At 34.5% G+C, this 21814-nt stretch overlaps 1 protein-coding gene across 8 annotated transcripts in view; it reads right to left on the bottom strand.

Moving 5' to 3' along the window:
• Positions 1 to 21814, bottom strand: part of TCF12 (transcription factor 12) — a 372079-nt gene that overhangs the window by 51209 nt on the left and 299056 nt on the right. The window contains exons 1-2 of one of the 8 annotated variants that reach the window (XM_032417046.1): positions 7042 to 7844; positions 4188 to 4343 (exon numbers count right to left, since the gene is read on the bottom strand). The exons of 4 other annotated variants lie outside the window; for them this stretch is intronic. Coding sequence is in view for 2 of the 4 variants with exons in the window: in XM_032417044.1 (XP_032272935.1) it covers positions 7042 to 7110 (69 nt within the window). In the remaining 2 variants the exon portion in view is untranslated. 3 more of the 8 variants (XM_032417044.1, XM_032417045.1, XM_032417047.1) reach the window with 3 other exon arrangements.

Raw genomic sequence — 21814 nt, 5'->3', positions numbered from 1 at the left:
TGTCTGTTGAACAGAACTATACCATTTATTCCAACCTGAATGAATACTACTGAAAATCTAAGATACGTCCCTGTTAAGTCTGGCTGAACAGAACGAATCCACATCAGTATCTCTAACGTCTTCATCTCATCCTACCCAAACGTACTTTTTAAGAGTGATAGAGCACTTCAGGGATGAATATTTATAATTACTCTTTACAGTGATTACACAACTATCCTTGGGATGTTTTAGCTCATTCAACCAATTGAAGTCAAGTCAACAAAAACATTCCTTTTTACTTGCTTGGATGATTCAGTTTAGTCATATGGATAACTCCATATTCAGAGCAGATCATTCTCTGTTTAGCTCTAAAGGCTGGAGCTGTGCACTGTGTTCTTGATTTCAATGCGTACCTCCTGTGATTAATACTGGAAACATCCCTGTCAGGCAGGGAGCCATAATGATTTTCTGATAGTTATTGAGAAAAGATGCAAAGTAGTAGTAGCTTTTGCTAAAAAGGTTTTCCTTTTTCATTTTGTTTCTGTTTTTTTAAATCTTGTCACATCCAGTGATGGGTTAAAAGACGATGTCACTCCCCATGCCTTTAAAAATAGATCCATAGCCTGTGTGGTGGCTGGTATTTTTAAATGTCCCAAATGATGAGGAGATGAGTTGGGAATTTTCCTTAGTATGTGAGAATAGCTATAAATCTTAATTAAGATACCCTTCCACAGAAAATGAGAGGAATGCTTTAGATGAGCACTATCCAATAGAGGTTTCTGTGATGATGAATATGTTCCACATCTGTTCTATACAATGTAGTAGCCACTAGTTAGTTACATGTGACTATTGAACACTTGAAATATGAATAGTACAGCTGAGGAATTGAATTTTTAATTTTACTTTAATTAAACAGTCATATGTGACTAGTGGTTACTACACTGAACAACATAGGTTTAGATCATTTTTCCTTACTCAGTTTAGAATTGCATAAATTATTTTGAAAGAAATATTCTTGGAGTCTCATAAGCTCCAAGGCCTATGAAAACCAAAATCAGCCTAAACTGTCAAAAAATTTAGGAACATCTTCACCTGATTTGGAAAAAAGAAAGATGGAGGAGCTTATCCATTTTTCTGAACATGCTCTAACACAGTAATTACTATCAAGATTTCATTATGTTTCGGCTTCTATTAGCTCTAAGGTCAAGATGATTTGAATAGCAGTTTTCTTTAAATTCCAATAAGTATCATTAAACACTTTAATACATGCTACCATGGACCTCCAATATGTGAAAAGTTTAAAATAATAAGAGAAATCATCTTTAGCACAGTCTTTATCAACTTACCAAAATAACAAAACAAAACATTTGGCTAATTTACCCTACCATCATATTTTCAAAATAAAAGTGTAACATTATATTCAGGAACATCCACTTAATTTACCTTATTTTTATATATTTTTTATTAAACAATAAAAATTTCACAAGATATACCCGAGTACCTAAAAACCTGGAAAAAAAAGTCTAGGTCACTGGAAGAAAAGAAAACCACAACCTAAGTCAAATCCTATCTTTAAGAACTGTAATTAAACCTCCGGGCCAATAATTTTTAAGATATGCATGCTTAAGGGTCAACACTTAAAAATTAAGAAAAACTAGGTAATTACCATAAGAATTTATTTTTTAGTTATTGCTGATTAACCTATCCAAGTTCCTCACACAATAATACAAACAACAGTTTCTATTCCTGAATTCTGGGGGCCCTGAATTTAGTAAAAAGAGGCTGTTTAAAAAAGAGTAAATAAAAATTTGGCTTTAAGAATTATACTGATTCAGATAAGGATGCTAGGTAGGTGTTAGGGAAGTTCAAGAAATTTCCTAAAAACAATTTTCTATTGATTTTTCTGATCATTTTGGATCCATTATTCTCTGTGAATACTGATCTAATGTATAAACTCAAATACAAAGCATCTTTAACTTAAGTGGCAAAATTTTAAAGTTTCTGAAATTTAGGTCTTCCCAATTTCCTTGTTCCTTCTCTAAGCAAAATTAAAAGAAATATAACCCTAAAGAAAGACATTAAAATTTTTAAATAAATCTATGAAACCACTAATTGAAGAATTTTCCAATATCTAAGAATACTTAGATAAAAGATTTGATAAATATTTCAATGTTTTCCGTATTTTATTATTACATAAAAATAGAAGTTTTGCCACTTTGCCAGAAAGTCCAATCTACTACTGGAGTCTTTATGGTAATTCCAAGCCCAAGGGGAAAAATATTGATAGTTTCAGTACCAAATACCATAAAAACCAAAACCAAAGGCATCATAACGCAAAATATCTGAGGTACAAGGACTAACTCAAGGACACGCAAACCATCTCTGTCAAGGATTCTTTTTACCTAATTAGCCTGCTAAAAACACAACTGGATAAAAGGGATAAAAATACATGTTTTTATTTTCAACAGTTTCATAAGTAAAAGGAACAATGTCTTTTCCCAAGAATTCCCAGAGATGTGTAGGGGTGAAATGAAGTAAAATTTCCTAACAATAAGAAAACAAAATTCCAGTTTTCAGTACAAAGCAGCTTAAAATCAATTACTAGTTCTGCTGTCTAACAAGCATAGTTGGATATTACTGGTTTTCAATTGTGAGAAAAATGTCTTAGGAAGTCAAGCACATTTTTATTAATCTTAAGTTAACATCACTGGGCATTTTTCACCAGCTCTTTATTGTAACTGCTATCATTGTTACAATGATCTCAGTTTTTCCTGAGAGATAAACTATGGAATTTTTAAGGGACTGGGTTTGAAACTTGTATGCTAGGATAATATACTAAACAAATCAATGAGTGTCACTCCTTAGCTCCCTACATTTTAAAGAAATTGAGATCCAACAATACAGAACCTGATCTCTTTCTTCAACACATTCATGAACTAGTGGAAAGGGATATAAATTTCTTTCTAAAACATTAATAAAGCTGACCAGTGACGACATAATCTCCTGGCAACGGCTGTAGTTTTACACTCCTTGGTATTCTGCCCACAAATTAAGGGGAAAAAAAAATCCTTGGATTTATATCTAGAATATAGTCTCAAGATAGTTTTGGTAAAGGGGAGAAAAATCAAAGTAGATTTAAGCTAAAGTCCTTGACATTCTATGCCGTTAGCATTGTATCTTCACAGAATTCTTAAATTAATTCATGTTTTCCTCATCATACAAATAGTAGGTTTAACTCTACTGGGCCCACAGACAAGCTGGAAATTTGAATTAATTTACTTGTACTTTCTTCTCTCATGTTAATTAGCAATAAATCCCCAAGGGAACCGAAATGTAGCTCTGTATACTTTCACGTTGGTTTCTGTGTTTTTATTAACTGATAATGTTTATTTGCAACATAAGGCTTAGATGTATTTACAATGAAATTTTAGCTACTTCCTACTCTAATTCTTATGAAAATACAAACTACGTGGGCAGTCAGGTGCCAAAACCCTGGCTAAACCAATTTTCAGTACTATGAGTTCTATTAGAAGAGGAGACCACGCTAGTCTGATTTCCTGAGTTCTTAAACAAATCTGGTTTAAAGCTCTTCATCTTAAACAGAAACTAATAAAAATCTGCTTGACTGACCACATCAATCTGCATTCATAAAACTGTTAGTCTCATCATATATGCAAAATACATTATTTATAAGAATGGCCTCCTGTTTTCCTCAGTTTCATTTTCTTTCCAGTGTAGTATATTTTGATACAAATTATAGTAAGGATAAATGAAGTCTGGCCCTTTGCTATGGAGGCTAGTTAACTTGCCCTTGGGAAAACCTGCTCTTGGGAGAGAGATCTGGGTTCAATTCTGACCTCAGCACTTACTAACTGGGTGGGGCTTGAGCAAGTTACTTAACTTCCCTGAACCTCATTTTCCTTATTTATAAAAGAATGACAGTAACAACTAAATGACAGAGTGGTTGTGAGAGTTAAATGAGGTCAACATAAAGCCTTCACTATAGCTCCTGACAAAGTAGCCCTTATAATCATGTTAGTTCCTGTCTCTTCTTTCCCAGATTCCATCCAAAGAAGCTCAATATTAAAAATGCATTTCTAAGCTTGAGTTTCAAAACCTGGATTTCTGTGTTGTCTCTGATAAGATTAAAATAATCCCCTCATACAATTAAAAGAGCATCACGTCTGTACTTGCTGCAATTTTTATACCTGGAACACTCTGTAGCATCTTCAGTTCAAGGCCTAGAAAATGGAGGCTGATCAGATCAGAGGAAGGCCGAAACTCCAGAATCCTCAAGGTGAAGAAAACAGGAATCCTCTCCTCCCAAAACTTTACTTCCTTTACCTCTAAGACTTTCTACCTTTCTGCATAAAGGACACAATTTAGTCATATCAATGAGAAAACTGAATGCAGGGCAAATTCTTTATACATAAGGAAGCTCAGAAACCCATTATTCTTTGCTATTTTTTAATCTCACAAAATTGATATTCAAAATGGTTTTCAGTTTTCTGTTTATGATAAACACATATTAATATTTTACAGTATGTTACAGAATACAACCACACAAAGGCTATATATGATACAGATCATTAACCCCTTCTCTTTTCAAATAGTGGGAAAAACAGGGTTAATATTTTGGCTTTGCTTTTCCGCATATAGATGCCCAAGCCTGTTTTATTTCCAACAATATAATACGATCACAAAATCTTAAATAATAAAATACAGAAAGCCTCTTTGCTCATTAATCTGTTTTTTGCTAGAGACTACTCAGTCTTATTGTTAAAATATCTCAACCATCCTTAAATACATGAAACCGACTTGAAAATTTAAAAATGAAAACCGGAAAAAAAAGAGAAAGTATTTTAAGACCAGTGCCATTTAGGATTTCTTGCTCCCTAATACCCACAAAGGGATCTTAAAAATGAAATCAATGGGAACTTGTTAGCATTTCAAACTAATCTGCCCTATCAACTAAAATAAAATGTAAGGTAGGATTAAAGAGTGAGCTTAAATTTAACCTGTTCACTATGAGGATTATATAAAAATTCCATAACTGAAGTAAGGAAGTATATTTCACTTAGAGTCTGGAAATTTTAAGTTAAAGCACCAGTTTTTACCATGATGGGTAGACATCCCCCAAAATATACAGTAAAATGAGGCATTCACATAGTTTCTGGATAATGTAATTACATACTACATCATGTTCTTATTGAAGAGTTGTAAGAGAATAAAAAAAAACTAGAGGTGGTAAAAATAAAATACATATAAGAAAATACATTAAGACTAGGGCCTTATGATCCAGAGGACTAAGCAATATATCAGCTATTTATGCATTTTTCAAGAACATAGAAGTCACCTTTGACCTATATCAGGCACAGGCTATCAATTTTCAGGCTGCACTTCTCTATCATACCAGCTATGTCATCTACCGTAAGTCTGGAAATACTTAATACCATCAAAGCTGTCCCCTGCCCCCAACCCAATGTAGAACAAAGAGAAATGTTGTAATAGAGTGATCTGTGCTCTCGAAAGAATAAAATCTAAACTCAATTTGAGTTACAGTCTCTCTGCTTCAGAGGCCCTGTATAATTAATTTTCCTGAACTCACAGACAGACAGACAGACAGACACACACTCTTCAAAAGGACTATTTTACTCAGAATTGGACATAAAAGTATTTTCACATTTTAAATACAGTTAGCAAGGAAGCTATATAGAGATCAAGTAATTTCACTTATATTCCCCATCTAAATCTACCTCTCATATTTCCCAAAGCTCTGCTTATATGGCTAGTGCGAACACATACTTTTTAATAAGTTTAGGATATTTTGGCTTGATTATCATCTATTAAGAAAGCTTACCCAAAAGTTAACAACCAAATGCTAACAGAGTCTAAAGAGGCCTTCCCAAAGCAGTCAGAGAATGAAAAAATGCTTTCATTAGTTCTCATGTACCCTGGTTAGAATCATATGCTACTTGAAAACATTTTCAACTGTTGAAAAGGGAAGGAAGAAACATATCTGATTTTACACCTATTTTAAGAAAATGTGATATTTTCTTTATAACTTCAAGCATTAGCATTAAAAATGCCTCTACTCCCGACCAAAAAAAAATATCACTAAAGTCATGTATGTATTTAAAAAGACACCTGAGGGAAAATTTTTTTTTGTAAAGATTGAGGAGGAAAATACTGAATTTCTGACATAAACCCAAGATTGTTATTCACTAGTATAACATTTTTACTAAGTTTATCAATTATAAGGATAACTCCTAATCTTCCAGTGAAGTTCACTTTTAGAATATACAAAATCCTCTGACTTAAAGATACTTTTGTAGAAACATTCTAAATAATATTAAGTAATTAAAGAACAGAAAAGTCTTGCTTAGCAACACAGAAAGGTATTATTTTAAAACATCTAACCATGTGCTATAAATTGACCAGAAATACATTCTTTGGAAAATGTTTAAATGCATTCTTTGAAAAATAGTGATTTATTTTATGAATCTGTACCGGGTCAAAATTCTGGTTTGATTGGAAACAGATGGTATCCCAGTAAAGTCAGGCTCTGGACCTGAAACTCCAAACAGGAAATACGGCCCTCACTAGCTGACTGCTTCTCTAATCATTCCCAGAGCTTCATACTTGTTATTTTTATGAATATCCAAGATGACTTTCATCTTTCCCTTCTATCTACAAAGCATCAAACAATCCTCTCTCTTTGTGAGTGTATGTGTTTTATATATAAGTTATATGTTTACAATATAAAAAACATTGAAAAATATGTACTTTCAAGCTCACTGCTAGTAAAGACATCAGGGATTAAAAATAGTAACTCACAAATTCAGGTTTATTTTCTATCCTATTTTAAAAATAAAAGCCAACAACTATTGAGTAACAGTGTCAAAGGCAACTTTACTGACACTACTTACAAAGAAATACACAGTTTAAATGTATTGCAGAAAATGATAAAACCTCACAGGTTTTAGTAAAAAGCAATTAATCTACACTGTTTTCCATTAAATAAGCCAGTTAGAAGCTATATGAACAAAGAAAAAGACTTACCGTTTTCCCATTGTAGTAATACATCAAAGAATTGCTGCCCATTCCAGGGACAGGATAAGCACAATACATGTTGATTTTGAAAATGTTAGTTTGCAGCTAATGCACACAGCTTCTCTCCAAGACATACATCCACACAGCCAAACAGAGTTAAGTCTTCAGCACTATGCATCCACACATGGATCTACTCAAAAGGAACTTATGCAAAATAGGACTGAACCAACTCACAGAGCAGAGAGGGAGGGTTTATGCTGTAAGTAACCTCTTTCAATTTCTATCAAGTCCTTGCATTGGTGGAGGATACCAATAAGACAAAGTTTGGGTATTTAAAAAAATACAAGTTACTTAGGAATGTTAAATAATGAAAAGAGATAGAGTGTCCCAGAGATAAATATCCCAAGAAATTGTTAATTTTGTCATATATATGATATATACCTCTCTCTCTCAAAGAAAGGCAAACTGACATCTCTTAATCTGTTTTTAGTTTTAATTAAATTAGAGTACAGGTGGCAGGGAAACCCAGCTTGCTATACCTCTAGCAACATTACCATCTGGCCTGGTCTAAAGTTGCTTCCAACTTTGATAAACACATGATCAAGCTATCAGGAATTGGAAACACTGAATCATGTGTAACAAGAAGGATCTAGACAGTTAAGCCTTGTACAAAATCACTTCCTGGAGAAAGCAGACCCATCACGTAAGTACCTCTTAACTAGCTAGAACAAATCATGATTTTTTTTAAGTTATAAAAATCATATTGAAAAAAATGTTGAAAGGAGCACATTTCATGAAAAAGTTCAGTACAAAAACTTAAAAAATTATCTTGAAAATAAATGTTTTTAAAAACAGACCTGTTTTTTTCAGACCTATTTAATAATACAGATTTTCAGTTATAAATCTCCTTAAATTTCTCATTCACAACACCAATTAAAAGTTTATAATGGACTACACTCTTCTAGACCATCTAATATGTAAAAGCAATTCAGTAGTTAAATAGTAGTAGTTTTGTTTTCCCTTACATAAAAGTATGAAAGGCTGGTGTGTATAACAGACAAGATGTGCACTATAGCTGATAAACCAAAAAAGGTTTCTTAGATGTCTTTCCTCCAAGTTCATTACTGTTCTTAAAGAATACTTTTTATATTCATATTTTTATGTTAATGCTCAGATTTCTCAAAAAGGAAAAATAAGATATAGAAATGTCTCATAGACTTAAACATTTTATTACACTTATAAATCAAAAGGTTTTAGACACTGTCTGCAAATACATATTTCTCCCACATATTATTTTGTTATTTAAAAAATTTTCAATTTGTCTTTTTCATTTGTCTGGATTCTAACTCAGAGAAACAAAATAGAAACATTTATCTCCTTTCTCCCCATCAAAACCTCTTTGTATTACTCTCTCTTCTCCCTGGGCCTTGCAGGTTCTAACAAAACTGTGCCAATCAGAGGAGAGTTAACAAGCTGCAAAAAGGGGCACATCACCTTTTTTAAGGCACCTTTCATGAAGCAGAGCTCTTCTAAAAAATATTCCAGAAACATTCAATAAGAGGGCAAAAAATAAACAAAAAACCCAACCCATTCTTATGAAACATACTGATCAAATTATAGTAATAAAACCAGATCAGACAATAAGGCCAGCTAACTTCACAATGTTTAAAAGCTGATGGTATCGGAGTAACAATAAAACCTCCCCACATTCTCCAGATACAGAAAAGACTAAGCAGCAGCTGCAAAAGAACATCACTGTACAGCAGACTATTAAAATGCCAGTCTGCAGAGTGGTTTGTAACTTCCTCCCTCCTGAGAGACCACAAAGACCCATTTCAATCCTTAGAGCACTGTGTAAAAAGCTTTGATTTACAATTAACAATGCCAAGCCTTAAAACCATTCAAGTAAATTTTACTCTTTCATAGATATAGTCGTTCTCTGACAGAACAGCTACTCTTAAAAAAAAAAAAAAAAAGATGGGAAATTGATCATCTAAAATAAAATTTCCTTTTTCTCTTAATGACTAAAAATTTAAAAATTTACTTTTGAATAGAAATTGAGGAGGAAAAGAGGGAAGCCACAAAACACTGATAATACTTGAACATTTTCTTCCTATAATCATTGCTCCAACTTGAGACAACTTTTATATATTGGTAACAACAACAACAACAAAATCCACTTACAGTAGTTAAGGCTCATTTCTCTGGGGCTTGCCAGAAAAGAGTACTATTTTGTCTGATAAAACAAACAATATAATGTAAACCCAACTATACAATCTTGGCTATTAAAGCACAATGAAAATTTCAGTATTTCACCATCAGTTCTTTATTTTAGATACAACTGTATGATACTCTAAAAGGAATAAACAAATATTCAGGCAAAAAAAACCAGTTCAGAGTAAAGTCAGACACTATAATCTTCTACTGTTCTAAAGTAGTTTATTAAGCAACTGGAGAAGTTTGCTATTAAAGCTGAAACCTGAATGTGAAATATAATAGTTTCTAAACAGAGTTGAGTAATTAAAAGCTTTTGCTTCTCCTTTTCATTCCTGCTTTCAAAAACAGAGATACAAAATCCATACACATGTATTTAAGACACCCTCCTCTTCCCCAGTACACAACATATTCACTTGGTATACACTACTGCCTAAATTGAAGGAAGAAGCAGAAACTTAGAGAGATCTACATATATATGACATTAAACTAATTTTTCAAACACAGTCATCAAGGAAACGGTGGTAATCTAAATAAAATATTCCCATAATCTACTTTGTGTGTTATGGCAAGGTCTTTTGTTACCCCCATATATTTTTTTGAAGTCGGCCTTACCCTGAAAAAACTACAACTGGTTGACATAGACTGTCATTTTCTTTATCACAATTACAAATGATCTTTTATGTTGTCTTTTTTCTCTTCCTCAAAAATATTTTTTGAAAAATTCTAATTTAATCTATGCAACAGCTGCAGCACAATTTTTTTTCTTAAGAAGAATCATATTACAGGAAAAAAAGGCATATAGATGGATCAAGTGCTGCTCTAGTGAATGCAGTTGTTTAATCTTTGCCTTTTTTTTTTTTTTAAAGGAACATGTCAAGGGTTAATCCTGTGACTCAGTCTGACAAAACGAGTCAGCTGGAGACAGGGCCACTTTTTAAACCTGATTTCAGACAGACGTGCAGTCTGCACAGGAGCTCTGAACTGTCCTGCACTTTTTATCCTGGATTGCTTCCACCAACAATTCTATGTAATCACTTATGTGTTATTCTATGATGTGATCTAACTTAATATTCATGCTACCTCGTCTAATAATCTAAACAATCACCAAGTTTTATAACAAAATGGGCATTTCTGTACACATGCGCAACATGATTAATGAAAATGTCACAAAACCCTGAAAAGAATATGACTTGGAGCCATACATCTTTTATTAACAAACTGATGATCCTGGTTTGAGGATTATTGCATTTCACCGATTTTCAAATACAGTTCCCCTTTCTTTCTTCAATGGTTCAGGATGTGATGTTTATTGTCATTCCAACAGCCATCAAGCACAGACGTAAACTAGATAAGACAAAGCTATAATGTACTTTGCCCAAGCAATTTTACTTCTTTACTGAAGATTTAGGAAAAGATGTTTTCGAAAAGTCTACTAGATAGGGACTTTCCGGCAGCTTCTGTTTAAATTCCAAGCCCCCATGCAAAATTTCCTTTTTCCTTCTTATTTTTCTGTTGGTTAGGAAATAAGACATATCTTCCTTGGAGACCTATGCAAAATTGCATGGAATTACCTATGCAATATTTTATTTTAATCTATTTTGTTAGCTCTTCTTTATCTCTATTTGGATCACTGTAACTCTCATACCTGTTTTATAAACTATTCTTAAGCAAGAATGTTTCAACAGTGACCTAAAGTTCTAAAAAGTTTTCAAAAGAAAATTTTAATTGGACTGAATTACACATCTTGAATTAATCAGTTAATAAAGGCCAGTTAATGGTTAATCTTATTGTACATTTTTCTAAAACAAGGAGGCAACATTTTGGTGTCCCAAAAGGCCAGAAGATCTGGCTAGAAAAGTAAATCTAAAACCTGTTAGAAGATTCCTCGTGAAAAGTTTCAACATTATTTCTAAGTGAATCAATTCCTGGAAAATAAGACTTTCAGAGTGATAAATGAAGCCAAACAAAGTTCACATGTGAATAATTCCACAAATGAGCTCTGTGTTTTCCTAAGCATGAAACTCAGTAAATAACTAATAAATTATTGGATGCAAGGGAGGTGGGGGTGAGGATAGGTTTAAGAGAGATAGTAAGTGATAGAATCTACAAGTGGGCAGATTAAAAGCAAAAGACCCTTCCCCAATGCCTCCTCTGCCTTATTTAGCTTGTAGAGAGATGTACTTTGCCTAAGCAATTGATTTAGGAAAAGATCTTTTTGAAAAGTCTACTAGATAGGGACCTTCTGGCAGTTAGCCAGGCTAACTAAATCAGACACCACAATACCAGGTTTTATATGTGAACATTATATTGTAGATTTTTCTAGTATATGCTGCTTGTTACTAAAGTCATTCCTAAGTGTTCAGGAAGTTGCTTCTGGTCTTTTTCTAAAACCCTCACAATTTAGAAAATTTACCTTTGCAAAAGAGAAAACAAGAATATAAAACTCTAGCAAAATAATACATCTCTCTCTCGGGGCACCTGGGTGGCTTAGTTGGTTAAGCGTCTGCATTCAGCTCAGGTCATGATCACGGGGTCCTGGGATCGAGCCCCACATCAGGCTCCCTCTCCCTCTGAGAGCTTGTGCTCTCTCTCTCTCTCTCAAATAAATAATCTTAAAAAAAATAATGCATCTCTCTCAAACCAACCGATTAACATTCAATGCATATTATTTAAAGCTAATGCTATTGATGTGAAATCATATAAGGCATCTTCTAATACAACATCATCACTCTATTTTTGCTGATACCATTCAATCAGTAAAGAGGCTTCCAAATACTGTTTTCCACTGTATGAAAATCTTAAAAATCAAAGACTTTATTTTGTGTTTTTTACTCAGGTGATACTCTGAAAAAATCATTCCAATTATGCCTTAATTTTGAGTACCTAAATCTTAGCCAAACCAAATAATAATCAGACTTATAGTGGATGATATTTTAGATTGGTCCGAATACTGGTACACAGTTTATTTTGATATTGGTTGGATATGAGGAGCATCAACACACATGTAAACACACTTCTCAGAGCAGAGTAAAAACAATGCTGAAGTTCACAAATCATATTACCTGTCTCAGACAGAGAACGTCAGATTTCTTATTGCTTCTTTACAAAAATCTCAAGTCTAACTTGAATTTTACAGATGCTTAATGATTAACAAAACAGAAAACAACTACCTGTATGGCCAGTGGTAAGAATCAGTTACATAAACTGCATCTATAGGGCAAAAGAACACTTGTTTAATTCCTCTTTTGACAACCATATGAGTATAATGAGGATGTGTAAAAACAACTATAACTCCTGGAGGAGAAAGCAAATAAATCTCTTTTTGGGGTAAATAAATAGTATCCTCCTGATATCAATACGAAAAGAGCTGACAGATCATACAAAGCCTCTCAAAGGCTATCATTAGACACCCTTCAAGTGAGCTAGAACTGTAATTACTGAGAATATGTAAAACCTGAAGCAAATTGCATGTTTCTTTTGATCACAAACTCACTATGACAAAGCAGTTTTCTTTGAAAAATTAAAGGAGGGGATCCCCCCTCCCTGGTAATTCCTACATCTCTTGGCTGTCCATTTCTTTCCCCACATGAATTGCAGTTTGTCACTTCTCATTTGCCACTTGAAATAACATGGTAAGAGAATCATTAGCTATGTTGCAACTTGATAATTTTCCTGCAGATGGCTCTATAATCATAGGACTGCCTAACGGTGTGTGTGCACGTAAAAAAAATGAAGAAGGACACCTAGGTTTTTAAATTCCTCAGTAAACCAGCGCTTCTGAAGAGCTTTCAAGACAAAGTTTTTCACTACTGACTTATTAGGCAACCCAACAACAAAACTGTAAGCAAACAAAGCTATTATTTAAAATCATCTGTAGGGGCGCCTGGGTGGCCCAGTTGGTTAAGCAACTGCCTTCGGCTCAGGTCATGATCCCGGAGTCCTGGGATCGAGTCCCACATCAGGCTCCCAGCTCAGCGGGGAGCCTGCTTCTCCCTCTGACCCTCTCCCCTCTCATGCTGTTTCTCTCTCTCTCTCACTCTCTAATAAATAAATAAATAAAATCTTAAAAAAAAAAAATCATCTGTAAAACGTAAACAATGTGGTCTTGGGTTAAGTTAGCTCTCACTTAGAGAAAGTGCCACATGATTTTTTTTGTTTCTTCTGCAGTTTTTTTCTTCTGAGTTGGAAAGCACTAGATCCTTTCAATTTATGAGAAATGGAACAGCAACAAGATACTACGTCTTATTTTATTTTTAAAGAGACCAAAAGTAACACCTGCATTTTAGCCCACAGCCATTTCAAGAATCTGCAACTAAAGCTTTAGGTAATTTATACATTAAACTATTTCTGGCCCCAATCTATGTTTTGTGTTTCAGTAAAAATTCTTGTTCGTGGTAGTAATTTTTAAATACTTCATATCTATAATTAATTAAATATTTAGAGTCTACCAAATCATCCTGCCTCATATCTGTAATCAAGTAATCATATAGTCACTGGAAGAAGTCACCCAGATCCTGAATTTATGGAAAAACCTATCTTAAAAAGAATGGTTTCTTACTATTAAATTCTGGTGACCATTCTCAACAAAAGTCAAATAATACTTCATTTTGAAAACACATCTGAGAAGGGTATAATAAACTGGGGAGGAAATAAGAGATTGTGTCAGTTCAACACAGGACAAAGCAAAACAAAACAAAACTTAACTGGGAAAGCAATAATGCCACCCCAACAACAAGTGTCCTTTATCAGACAGACCGGGAAACAGACACAAAACTTCGAAAGAAGAAACCTCTTAAGTTACTTGTTCTAAGTACTGTGAAAACTATTAAAAAAGGAAACCTCACTAAAGTGAGTGGAGGCTGGAAGGGGAGCTATACCAGTCAATGTCAATTACAAGAAGGTTTGTCAATTATAGACCCCTAACAGAAGAATCCTCAACTGGAAAAAATGATCAATTACAGGGCCCAACAGGGAAAGACTTATATTGCATTTCCTACAAGAAACTACCTCCGCAGCTCGTCGATGAGAAACATCTTTACCCTGAACACGTGCTTTTCTCTAAGGGGCTTTGCTTTAAAACAACCTTCCCAACTCTTTCTCCCTGAAGTAACATTCCTCTCCTTAGTTGGACTTACCTATGGTTTTGCCATAGTTCATTTGTCCTGAATTGCAATTCTCTGTTACTCCCAAATAAACTCATTTTTGCTGGTAAAATAACTTTTATTATTAAGGTCAACAGTATCTATATTACAAGTGCATATAATATGGCAGAAATATTCTCCCGATCATTAGTACTCTGTAATGTGAGTTAGTCTGCTCAGGTTCCAAACACTTGGAGTCATACCATATAATGAAAAAGAGCACTGGACTAGGAGTCAGGAGATAGGGATCCAGGTTTTAGCTCTCTTAGAAGGTATGGGAGCTTAGGGTAGGACATTGCATTTCCCTGAGTCTTAAGTTTCCATTTCTGCAAAGTGTAGGCATTAAATTAGGCCAAAGATGTCCTAGCCATTTCACCACCAATAAAACCTTTTATTATCTACTCCACCCAAAAACACTGAATTCCTATTTTGAAAGATTTTTGTCTCTCGATTTTTTTTATTAAATTATAACAAATACTTTTCCCTGTTAAAAAAGATAACAAAGCCATGTAACTTTCATTCAGAACTTCTGATTAAAAGGGAAATGAAATTTTGCCATGCTGGGCTTAAATCACTCTAGTGAAAGAAATGTGATGTTTTACAGACCATGGATAATTTTATTTCAGTAAACTACACAATGTTAGGTTTTTTTGAAATATTTTACATCTTTTATTACTATTTTTGAAGACGCAGGGCTGTGATTCACTGGCAGAGATGAGACCCACTGTCCACACCAATCTTAAATTGTATTTTTATAACTCTATCTGTGAGTGGCATAATTAAAAGCTTAAAAGCCTTACATGAAATGAAAGGTTGGTCCAAAAGGGAATCCAAAAACATTATTACAACTTCTTAGTCCCAAGCTAAATCTAAATGCTTTATATTCTAATAACATTTATGCTAGCAAATGAAGTATCTTTATAAGGGGTTAGTTATATATTTTCACTTAAAACTAACATCTTTTGGGGTGCCTGGGTGGTGCAGTCATTTAAGCATCCAACTCCTGGTTTTGGCTTAGGTCATGATCTCAGGGTTGTAAGACTGAGCCCCATGTCGGGCTCCATGCTCAGCGTGGAGTCTACTTGAGATTCTCTCGCCCCCTACCCTGCCCTGCTTGTGCTCTCTCTCTGAAACGAATGAATAAATCTTTAAAAAAGGATAAAACTAACATCTTTTTAAATAGCTATGTAGTGTCTAAAACAAAATGGTAAAAAAAAAAAAAAATGAGGGTTAACATCTTACCAGTAGGTAACCGCCCTTATCTAACTTTGTCATTGTTTAATTAGCTCAGTATCAATTTTGATTTTTTTTTTTTTAAGATTTTATTTTTAAGTAATCTCTACACCCAACATGGGGCTGGAACTCACAACCCCGAGATCAAGAGCATACGCTCCACCAACTGAGCCCCACAATTTTGATTTCTCAGTAATGTACAATTTGATCTACATGCCAGACATTTTATGTTTGACATAGCATCATGTGGAAAATAAAACATTTTTGGCTATGCCCTTCAAATAAACATGTAGGCCTCTACAAAGATGGTTTGTTATAATTTTAGTAAGCAACAAAAAGTTAGGGAGTCAATGGGGAGCCTATGGTAATTATGTAGGCTGTGGCTCCTGCTCTATTTTGTAATAAAGAATTTTGGGCCTATGAGTTGCTTCTTTGTGTCTTTTGGCTGGAGAATTTAGTAGATCAATAAAAGAGATTGTTATGTGGATTATAAACAAAGGTATATTCTGTAGTAAACAGGTAGGCTGGAAAGTTTACTAGGTACAATAGGAAAGTAAAGAGTGAAAAGCATGGGACACCTGGGTGGCTCAGATGGTTAAGCATCTGCATTTGGCTCAGGTCACGATCCCAGGGTCCTGGGATCGAGTCCCGCATCAGGCTCCCTGCTAGGGGAGCAGTCCCTGCTCCCTGCCGCTGCCTCTCTCTATCTCTCTCTCTGACTCTCATGAATAAATAAATAAAACAAACAAAAATTAAAAAAAAAAAAGTGAAAAGCAGGTAGCAATACCTTTACAAGTGTGTGATCTTGAGAACACTCGTTTACCCTAACATTGGTTATTTCAGATGGAAATAATTGATATATTATATATAAAACATAAATATATATAAAGGTTCAAACTATTATTGCTGTTAAAATTGGAATAAAGGTCATTTGAATATAAGAACACAACTATCAAATTCTGAGACCTCACATGGAAAACCAAATGCAGATCTTCCTAACTCTAATATGTCTAACAGAGGTAAAGACTAAGTCTATATAAATGGAAAGAATTTCAGTGATCTTTGCCACTGAAAAGACTTCCACTTTTCTGATAAAAAATTGTGGAGATTTTCTTTTCCTCCTTGAAAAGCTTTTTACAAAGTTTAAGCATGTTAAACACTTATAGATGGATAAAATATACCTAGTTCACCTTGAAGGATATATTATTTTCAGATTACCCAGTATGTTGTTTATGCCTTCTGAGGCAACTCAGCTGAGCATGGTCCAGGATGAAAGAAGAGCCATGGCTATACTGCAAATCATTTGACTTTGTTCATTTATTCAACAAGTATTCACTGAGCATCTATTATGCACCTAGGTGCTGCAGATATAGCAATAAACAACATAAAGAAAACTCCTGCCTTATCAAGTTTCTCTTGGTTGAGACAGATAAACAAATTCTAGCATTTCAGAGGGTAATAGGTGTTATAGAGAAAAATACAGCAGGTCAGAAAAGGGGGGGTGATGGAGACATGTTGCCATTTTATGTAGGATGGTCAGGAAAGATCCCCAGCAATAAAGTGATATATGATCAAAGAGAAAAGTAGGTGAGAAAACTATGTGGATACTAAGTGAGGTATGCTCTGGCAGAGAAAAGAGTAAATGCAAAGGCCCCAAGGCAGGCTTGATATCTTTAAGAAGCAGTAAAAAAGGGCAAGTGTGTGGGTAGATGGGTATATTAGTGGAATATGATATCTGGGAGTTAGTAGGGGTCAGATCAGAAGGGTCTTGAAGGCCATTTTAAGGACTTTGGTTTTAGAGTGGTAAGAAATGCTATTGGAGGATTTTTTTTTCTTTTTTAAAGATTTTATTTATTTATTTGACAGAGAGAGACACAGCGAGAGAGGGAACACAAGCAGGGGGAGTGGGAGAGGGAGAAGCAGGCTTCCTGCCGAGCGGGGAGCCCAATGCGGGGCTTGAACCCAGGACCCTAGGATCATGACCTAAGCCGAAGGCAGACGCTTAACGACTGAGCCACCCAGGCGCCCCTATTGGAGGATTTTGAACAGAAGAATATCATCCGATTTAGATTTTAAAAGTATCTTCCTGTGTTAAAAAAAAATGAAGGAAAACTGAAGACTAGTTGGGAAGATGTTGCCATAATTCAGGAAAGAAATAAAGGTGGGCCTGGACAATAATGATAGCAACAGGTGATGACACATGGTCTAATTTCTGAAGATAATTTTAGTATGAGGAATTTAGTATGGGAAGATAATCATTGTTTCACTTTTATGTCAATGAAACCATAACTTTTTCCCTTTAGGAATAGGTTTCCTGTATTCTGGTTTTCCATACTCCTCTGTCACATGAGGATCATGACTCTATATTGTTAATTAGGTCAATCCTGGTACACTGTAGAGTAATGGCTGAATTACCTGTAATTTACCTTCCCCCGCCCCCACAAATTTACTCCTACTATTGTATATAACCAGGAGCTAACTGCATAAATGAGGAGAAAAAGTAGGACAAATAATTTGGTTTCTTATACAAAGGAAAGAAGTTAACATATTTTTGATGATTTGAATAGCTGGAGGAGGAGGAAGCTGAAAAGTACAGCTTGGGGCAGGAAGTCATTAACAGATGATGTTCCCTATTATAGATAACATAAAATAATGGCCTTACAGTATTTATTTTTATCCTTTTAATTTAATTCAAAAAGCATTTCCTGGATGTGCCCAGAGGGCAACAATTACTCAATAGAAAAAAAATTGCAAAATTACTTCTTTCCACAGGTCAAAGTTATGTTTTGACTATAAGCATCATGAAGACAGGGTACAAATGTCCATGCTTTATTCATACTTAAATCCATAAAGCCTAAAATAATTCTTCACTGTAATAAGCACTTAATATAAATTTACTGACTTTAATAGAATGGATCCATATTCCACTTACTGGAGATCTAGTAAATGGAACCCATTTTGACACTAGAGTGTCAAAGCATTTCTAATTCTTATTTAAATTACTGGGTTTTAAAATATACAAATACCTTTGGTGATGTTGAAAAAAATAACTTGATTTCAAATAATATCAAGTTATATAGTTTAAAAAAATTATGAAGCACAAGTCAGAAAACTTGATAAGAGTTTTATTACTTATTTATTATTTCTTATTAATACTAGCCATCATAAAGCTAAAAGGGGAACTAAATAAGCCATAAATATTCACTTAAATTTATAAATATTAACACTGAAAAAATGATTTTTCTAGTCATGGGATGGAAGATTCTCTTAAGTTTCATATGAAACTTTTATGTTTAGAGAGTGTTCATGTTTCTTTTCTTTTTCTTTTTTTTAAGATTTTATTTATTTATTTGACAGCACAAGCAGGGGGAGCAGCGGGCAGAGGGAGAGGGAGAAGCAGGCTCCCCATTGAGCAAGGAGCCTGATGCGGGGCTCGATCCCAGGACTCTGAGATCATGACCTGAGCCCAAGGCAGACGCTTAACTGACTGAGCCACTCAGGAGCCCTGAGAGTGTTCATGTTTCAACAGAATCCATTTCATAATCAATTTGGGTTGGAATTCCTTCTCAAGCTGTTAGGAACAACCTTTTAGCTTTGGGTTCTATGAGAAAATTGGACCAGGATAAAAGATGATGATTGGGCACACACATATCTAAGTTTAAGTAAAAAATTATAGTAGGACTGTTTATATCAAAATCAAATTATTTAAATACTTTAAACCCAATTGTTTTAAATAATCATTTACTAATATATATATGCTTACTTTTGATGTAATAAACTCTCCTGCATATTATTACCTAATGTGACATTTAAATCTAGAAAAATTATGACACCGTACCACCCACTTTATACATTGAGGCTTTTCCACTATCACAGTCAGAGTAACGTAAATAACAGTTCTGGGAAGTTTCTGTCAATACAATAAACTCTAGCCCTGTGCCCAGAGCCTAAGGAAAGGAAAAAGGGACTAATGAATATCATCAGGTAATGAATCTAAAAAGCCCATAAACAACCAGGGAATAGGACTAAAAAGTATTTAATTTTACTTAATTTTGTTTCTCTTTGGGTCTGTTCTTCACAGGAACTACACTGTGGGAATAAGAATGCATCAACTTTAAGCATATAACTTGTGTAAAGTCTAATGCAGGGGTTGGCAAATTATGGCTGTGGGCCAAATCTGGCCCACAACTTGATTTTACAAATAAAGTTTTACTGGAACACAGCCATGTCCATTCATTTATGTATCATCTGTGGCTTCTTTCATGCTCTGGTAGCAGAGTTGAACAGTTGCTACAGAGACCATCTGGCCCACAAAGCCGAACATATTTTCTAGATAATCTTTTACACAAAAAGTCTGCTGACTCCTAGTCAAATACATTGAGGTAGAGTAGAAATATAGGCTATTAACAAAAAGGTAAGCAGGTTCTAGCAAATTTTCAGAAACATAATTTCTAGAACCAAATTACGTTTGAACACTAATAAAATGTTGGCATATTATAGATATGTTGAGTTATGTATTAAAATAATTACAGATGGGTACATCTGGGTGGCTCAGTCAGTTAAGCATCAAGCTCTTGATTTTGGCTCAGGTCATGATCTCAGGGTCATCAGATTGAGCCCTGCATCGGGCTCTGCGCAAAGTCTGCTTGTCCTTTTCCCTCTGCTCCTCCCCCCGCCTCAAATAAATAAAATCTTAAAATAATTACAGATGATAAAAGACAAAAACTTTGAACGGTCAACACATCAAAATTTGTTTAAAGTCTATTCAATAGGGGCACCTGGGTGGCTCAGTCATTAAGCATCTGCCTTTTGGCTCACGTCATGATCCCAGGGTCCTGGGATCGAGCCCCGCATTGGGCTCCCTGCTCAGTGGGAGGCCTGCTTCTCCCTCTCCCACTCCCCCCTTCTTGTGTTCCCTTTCTTGCTGTGTCTCTCTCTGTCAAATAAATAAAATCTTTAAAAAAATAAAATCTATTCAATAAATAAAACACAGTGGAGAAATTAGGAACTATCTTTGGACTAACAGTGTTTAAAATGCTTAAAAGTCTAACTATGCATTTAAATATATAGCATACATTACAGTCCTTGAAATTAGGTACTACACAAATACAATAAATGACTTTTCAAGGTAAAATCACTACTGGTTAAACAAAGTAAAGTATCAGAGATGGCAAATTTCACGTCAGCAAATTATTTAGGATGTAACTGCCTTCCCTAACTTAGAATGAAATCCAGAGCCCTAAACATCCCCAGTGATAAAATTTGGAATTTCTTAATTTATTCCTTCATTCCTATACTTGCAAAAATAATCCTCAATTGCATTTAGATTTAAAAAACCCTTTCATGGTTCTATTGATGCTGAACACCCTGAGAGTGGGCTTAAACTCTAAAAGCATTCACAAAATTCAACTACCACATATACTTTAGAGACTATACAAGTTACACACACAAACACACATTGGATCTTACCCTACATCTGGTTTGTGAAGTCTTAAAGATCTGAAATACCAGCAACTGAAGAGTTCAATAAACCTTAAAAGCCAGCTCTGAAATTCAGATGTTCTTTCTTTTTTAAAAAATAAGAGAGGTCAGAAAATAATAAATATTGCCGTGATTATATAACCACATCAGTAGAAACAACTGGATTCATAGGACTCACTCATTGGTTACTTATCCTTCTACTTTTTGGCTTAAAACAAGATCAAAGACATTACTGGCTCATCACAAAAATGAACATCGTAGAACTATGGATTAAAAGCCTATTATCTACACTGATAGAATTCTGACACTGTTCAGAACAGTGGCTACTGTCAGCATAAACAGAAGCTATTTCTTATTAATGTCTGAAGAAAATCTTTCACTCAATGGCTAAACTGAATATAAGTTTGGAATGGATTATAGAACCATTCTCTTTATATACTAAGATTTTTCTGCTAGTCTGACCTATAAAGTCAGAGAAAGAATCGGCCACTTTGGAAATTTTATATCGCAGTGGCCTTCAAATAGAGACAGCTTATTTAACTGCCAGAAATAAGAAACTCAAGTACCTACAGTTGTTCTGTGCCCTCTATGCTTGTCTGCCAAAGGAGCGAAGCTCATACCTAATCCAACTCATGTTCAAGAAATGGAGGGTTCACACTCATAAAGTTCAGCTGAAGCTGGTGCTGTGTGTAACTACTGTTTATTCCAGA

The sequence above is a fragment of the Phoca vitulina genome, unplaced genomic scaffold, assembly GCF_004348235.1.
Source record: "Phoca vitulina isolate PV1807 unplaced genomic scaffold, GSC_HSeal_1.0 scaffold20, whole genome shotgun sequence".
Taxonomy (NCBI): Eukaryota; Metazoa; Chordata; class Mammalia; order Carnivora; family Phocidae; genus Phoca; species Phoca vitulina.
The sequence above is the reverse complement of the archived record's forward strand: the minus strand, read 5'-3'. Positions and strand labels throughout refer to the sequence as shown.